The 6,000-nt window shown below is 52.9% G+C and overlaps 1 protein-coding gene across 1 annotated transcript in view; it reads right to left on the bottom strand.

Annotated features, from left to right (window-relative positions):
• Nucleotides 1–1,898: 1,898 nt before the first annotated feature.
• LOC103188103 (dedicator of cytokinesis protein 2) overlaps nucleotides 1,899–6,000 on the bottom strand; it is a 222,482-nt gene continuing 218,380 nt past the window's right edge. The window contains exons 46-52 of the mRNA XM_042343812.1: nucleotides 5,876–5,959; nucleotides 5,483–5,620; nucleotides 4,527–4,666; nucleotides 3,829–3,991; nucleotides 3,528–3,612; nucleotides 2,613–2,785; nucleotides 1,899–2,101 (exon numbers count right to left, since the gene is read on the bottom strand). Of these exons, the coding sequence (XP_042199746.1) occupies nucleotides 2,000–2,101; nucleotides 2,613–2,785; nucleotides 3,528–3,612; nucleotides 3,829–3,991; nucleotides 4,527–4,666; nucleotides 5,483–5,620; nucleotides 5,876–5,959 (885 nt within the window). The 3' untranslated portion in view covers nucleotides 1,899–1,999. The remainder of the gene's footprint in view (nucleotides 2,102–2,612; nucleotides 2,786–3,527; nucleotides 3,613–3,828; nucleotides 3,992–4,526; nucleotides 4,667–5,482; nucleotides 5,621–5,875; nucleotides 5,960–6,000) is intronic.

Raw genomic sequence — 6,000 nt, 5'->3', positions numbered from 1 at the left:
AGAGTGGCCTGACTCTATTTTGTAGCTGAACACAGCAGCTAATTTGCACACAGAATTTTGTAGCTGAACACAGCAGCTAATTTTTACACAGAAACGCCCTACAAAAAAAACCTAGGAATGTGCAGAGTGGAAAAAGGTTTTGTGGAGGCAATCCTTGCATTTAATATCGCAGCTGTATAATGCCCAAACATCTTAAAGCATGTCACAGGGAATTGCTGTAACTAAAGTGTGATGGCTGTTTGTGTGGGTGAATGCGGCAACTAATTTGCACATAGCAACATCCCCACAAACAGCCATGAAGTGAGTGGAGGATTTTATCTGGGAGATTGTTGGCCACAGGTTCTTTGTTACATCTTTGCAATATGACTTTAACGTCCCCTCAGACGAGGGGATTTAAGCTTTGAGGGAGGGGGGAGGGGGGGGTGTAGGGTGAGGGGGGGGGAGGGAGCGAGGGGAGGGAGGTGGGGGGCTGAAGGAGGTAGAGAAGGTTTGAGCCGGCTGGAGGAGGGGGAGGCGGCGGGCAGGGGATGGGTGCCTGGGTGGGGCGAAGGGACGGGGGGGGGGGGGGGGGGGGGGGGGGGGGGGGGGGGGGGGGGGGGGGGGGGGGGGGGGGGGGGGGGGGGGGGGGGGGGGGGGGGGGGGGGGGGGGGGGGGGGGGGGGGGGGGGGGGGGGGGGGGGGGGGGGGGGGGGGGGGGGGGGGGGGGGGGGGGGGGGGGGGGGGGGGGGGGGGGGGGGGGGGGGGGGGGGGGGGGGGGGGGGGGGGGAGGGGGGGGGGGGGGGGGGGGGGGGGGGGGGGGGGGGGGGGGGGGGGGGGGGGGGGGGGGGGGGGGGGGGGGGGTGGGGTGCTATGGGCGTTATATCAAATGCAAGGATTATTATTATTATTGTTTGACCACTGAGCTCAGTGACCTGCAGCATTCCTGGTGGAGCCAAACTACATCCAACATTCTGAATCTCTTGTGTGGTCAACCGACCACTGCCGCCTTGTGGCTAATTCCTAACACTGCACCATTTTGTGATTAATTTGATACAGTGCCTTTTCACCCATCGGGAAGAGGTCTCAAAGCACTTCATAAAATTTACTGTAAAGTATCGCGACTGTGCATTTTGCAGGGAAATGTGGCAGCCAATTTGTGCACAGCAACATCCCCCAAACAGCCTTGAAGTGAATGAACTATTTTATCTGGGGGATTGTTGGTCAGAGACACCAGGAGAGAGAAACTCCCTTCTCTTTCCTGATAGTGCAGCAGGATGTCACCTGAACAGGCACAGATGGGACCTTGGTTTAACATCTTATTTCAAAGGTCGGCACCGCTATGAATGCAGCGCTCCTCCCACTGCATTGGAGTGACAGCTTAGGTGAAGTGACTCCCAAGTCCTAACTTGGGGGCTTGAACCCACAACCTTCTGACTCAGAGGTGAGCATATGCGCAGCAAAGCAGGAAGTGGTCGGTGGCGACCTGATGACCATTTTAGCGTGAAGTTGGCCGGCACGCAGGGAGAGAAAGAAAAACAACCAACATCTTTGTGCAAAAATGGATTCTTATTGATAAGATTGTTTTAATACAAGGTAATGGCATTAAAAAAGTATACTGCCCCTCCCATTTCTATTTTCCCCTCCCACCCTCCCTCAACGTTATCGCTGGAGAACCTGACATCACCAAACAATGTGACATCACTGGGCAATCTGATGTCATCAGGCAATGCCACATCGCCAGGCAATGCGACATCGCCAGGCAATGCCACATCGCCAGGCAATGCGACATCGCCGGGCAATGCGACATCGCCAGGCAATGCGACATCGCCGGGCAATGCCACATCGCCAGGCAATGCCACATCGCCAGGCAATGCCACATCGCCAGGCAATGCCACATCGCCAGGCAATGCCACATCGCCAGGCAATGCCACATCGCCAGGCAATGCGACATCACACCCAGTGCCTGGCTGCCGTCCTGTTCACTGTCCCACGGTGTTGTTGCTGGTGGTGAGGGGGGGCAGTCAGCTCTGTGGGGGCTGTGTCTGTCTCTTGTTCTTTGGCGGTGGACGAGGAGGGGATGACTTCCGGCCCTTGGTGGCCTCTGGGGCCCCCTGGCTGGCCACCTAGCGAAGGAAGAGAAACAGTGAGGATCCCGGAGTCATGAAGATTGGTTCGGATGAAGACTTAATTCAAGCTCATTCTTCCCAGAGATTTTTATTTTGTCAGATGGGTCATCTGACCCATTGCTTTGCTTAAGGGTCGCCAAACCAGACTGAGAGTTCCACATGAGCTTTTGACAGCTATACATGGAAATTTCCCCAAATCTGGAATGGAATGCACATTCTCTCTTTGGAGGGATGCACCCCGCTTTTATAATTCCGGAGAGTAGTAGGCACAGGATGCCTTTGGTTTGCACGGTTGACAGGAGCCAGGTGGGAAGAATCACTGCACACACACCTGTGACAGAGTAGGCTGCGGGGTTGTGAGGGGTAATTTCAGGGCAGACACAAGGACGTATTTATTTTTCTGGAGGGGAACTAACGGCTGGAATGGGGGAAGGGAGAGGTTGAGGTCAGGTCCCATTTAACGGCTGGCTCTTGTCCTGTCGTGTCAGGATCCCCCCCTGTGACTCACCGTGCTCAGTGATGAGCGTCTCCCAGAGCCCTGTCTTCCGAGCGGGCTCAAGGAATCCGCCTGCTCCTGGCTGAAGCTCTCGTACAGGATGGGGCTGATCTTCTTGGGCAGAGGAGGGGGCCGGGAGCTCCGGATCTGACCACCGAACCCGTTTATCACAGTGGCTGGCTGACCTATTAGAGCAGCAGACGGCAAAGGGTTAAAGAGCGCAACTGAACAAACCTAACAGGCAATTTTACAAACACAATTTATCCTCTTTTCCTCTATCCCCCTCCTCTTGTCCCCCCCCCCCAATTACACTGCAAGTCCTTGGAATTTTCAAGATGAAATTGGGAACCTGGAAGAAATTGGGGTGTGCGGCTGGCTCAGTCGCCTCTGAGCCAGAAGGTTGTGGGTTCAAGGCCTTATGTTGGGACTTTCAGCTCACAGTCTAGGCTGACGCTCTAGCAGTTCAGTGCAGTGCTGGGAGGGGAGCTCTGCATTGTCAGAAGCACCGTCCTTCAGTTGAGATGTAAACCCAGGCCCTGTCTGTGTTTAGATGGATGTTACATATCCCACGGCGCTACTTGAAAAGAGAAGGGAGTTTCTCTCTCCCGGTGTCCCTCAGATAAAATCGGTCACTCACTTCATAGATGTTTGTGGGATGTTGCTGTGCGCAAATTGGCTGCCACATTCACCTACAAAATACTCAATCACTACACTTCACAGTAATACCTGGTTTAACATCTAATATCTCAGCACCCGTGACAATGCAGCGACCCCTCCCCCAGCACTGCAATGGAGTCCTATATGAGTTCAAAGTCCTGAAGTTGGGGGCTTGAACCCACAAGCTTCGCCTCAGAGGCGAGAGAGAGCCAGAGAGGCATACAAAGTTCTGACACGTAAAGTTCCGTAAGGTCATGATCACGGGGTCACCTGAGCCCTGGTCCCTGGAGGATTGTTCCGTATTGTCCTCCGCTAGGTCAGCATCACTCCCAATTGCCGAGGGCTTGGATGGCTCCTGAATGAAAAACAAAACAAATAGTTAATGATTATATATAGTTTCTCTCCCGGTATCCTTGCCCCAAATGTAAGTGTGAGAATCTTGAAATCGATCCTTTCTGCAACAGAGCTTGGGAAGGAGGGGTGTTAGGGCTGAGAATACGGGTGGCAGAGTTCAGCATCAGTTGGACGCCCTTTCTCCCCTCAACCCCCCTCGAGGCAGGCAGTGACTGACCTCTGGGGAAGGGATTGAGACTGATGACTTCTTTAGGCCGAACAGCCCGCTGGTCCGGTTGCTCTTCTTCGCCGTCTTCTTATCTTCGGTGTCTCTAGGTGTCCCGTCCCCAAGCTTGTCCTGGGAGCGCAGTGAGGTCTTCTTGGGCAGTGGGGGCTCCAGGCTAGAAAATCCCGGTAACGGGAAGAAAATCAGGAACATAGGAACAGGAGGAGGCCATTCAGCCCCTTGAACCTATTCCGCCATTTTATAAGATCTGTACCTCAACTTCAATTACCCTCCTTTGCCCCATATCTCTTGATACCCTAATCTTAATATCTATCCAGATCCATCTTGAAAATCTGAATGGAATGTCAGCGCACAGATAGAGGCTCACAGGTGCCGATTAGCACATGGGAGAACACGGCAGCCAAGATGGTGCACAGAAATTTCCACAACAGATGTGAGGTGAATGACCCATTTTATCTGGGGGAATGTTAGCCAGGACATCGGGAGAGGAAAACCTCCCTTCTCTTTACCAAAAGCGCCACAGGATCTTTAACATCTCATCCAAAGGACATTGCCTTTGACAATGCAGTGCTCTCCCCTACAATGCAATGGAGTTCAGTCTAGGCTGCGAGCTCAAAATGGGGCTCAAATCCACAACCTCCTGACTCAGAGAATGATGTCCCGGGTGGGGTTGGAGAGAGGTCCCTCACCTGGCCTCTGTGCCTCGAGGGGTCTCTTTGTCAGAGCTGGTGGAGCTGAGCGAGCTGGACGAGATGATGGAGAGCGGGCGGAATGATCGGACCATGGAGCGAGGCCTTCCTCCCCCTCCTCGTTGCTCTTCAAAAATCATCTGGAAGAGAGTAAGAGCTCACACTGGTAATACTTTCACCCACATAGTTACATAGACAGCTGCACTTTGGCTTACAATAACAACGTGCATTTATGTAGCATCCATCACACAGGTTTGCATCTCAGAGCATTTAATAGTGGCAGAGCCTGATGCTGAACTAGGGAAAGAGGTTTGTAGACATAATCATAGATCTCCAGGTGTGACCTGAAGATGGTTAAGGAGGGGCCAAAATGGAGGGATTAAGGCAGGAAGTTCCACTGTTTAATGTCTCATTACAGGACGTCAATGGAAAGTTTTTTTTTGTCAGTCAGGTGTCTGACACACGGAAACCCATCACCATGCTTAAGAGTACCCAAACCAAACTGAGATTTCCACATATGTGTGTCATCTACACGTGGAAATTTCCCTGTATCTGGAATGGAATGTGCAATCTATGTCTCCCTGGAGGGACACATCCTGCTTTCCTAATTCCAGAGAGTATCAGGTGCAGGTTGGCAAGAACCAAGGCTTAGGGACCCCAGAATGTGGGTTGTGGGGTAAGTGCTGGAGTCTATCCAGCTAAAATCACATAGCTTGCCATTGGAGGGCACTGCCTGTTAAGTTTTCCCACTGCTTGTTCAGCTAGAATCACCGTTAAGACTTTGCCTTGCAGGGTTAACAGGAGCTGAGTGGGATGACTCCCTGCCCCCAGTGACTGGTCTGCCCTTCCAAGTCTACTGATCAGCCAGGCTGGGCTGTGCTGTCATCAGCAGTGCCCTGGAATACTGCGGACCTTGATCCCCTTTTTCTCACGCTTGCTTTCTGAGAGGGACTCACCAAGTCCCGCACCCCGTACTGACTTTCCACCTTAACCCGGAGCTGAGCGAAGCATTCCTCCATTCGTTCATGGAAGGGACGGAGAGTTTCCGGAACTTTCTTTCCATGGATCCTGATGCCCTCGGCCAGCAGAGGAAGCTGAAAGAGACGTAGGAACAACAACAACAAAATTACATTTGTATAGCGCCTTTCACGTTGGGAGGATTTCCCAAGGTGCTGAGAGACAGACAGACAAACCGACAGAAAGGAAGGAAGGAAGGAAGGAAGAAAGGAGGGAAGGAGGGAGGGAGGGAGGGAGGAAGACACTATATATTTTTATTATGAACAAAATGTTCTTCACTGTCCTCCAAAGCCTGTGCTGTTGGGGTGTGGAGCTGGCTGGAGGGCTCCTACCTGCCATGCTATCAGATCCTTCAGCTTGGTGATGTTGTCCATGTCCTTTGGGTGTGTGCTCATGTAGGCCTCGGTGAAGAACGCCTGGGTGTGAGGAGAACACAGTGCTTTACAAAGACCCTCTC

The sequence above is a fragment of the Callorhinchus milii genome, unplaced genomic scaffold (assembly GCF_018977255.1).
Source record: "Callorhinchus milii isolate IMCB2004 unplaced genomic scaffold, IMCB_Cmil_1.0 Scaffold1, whole genome shotgun sequence".
Lineage (NCBI taxonomy): Eukaryota > Metazoa > Chordata > Chondrichthyes > Chimaeriformes > Callorhinchidae > Callorhinchus > Callorhinchus milii.
The sequence above is the reverse complement of the archived record's forward strand: the minus strand, read 5'-3'. Positions and strand labels throughout refer to the sequence as shown.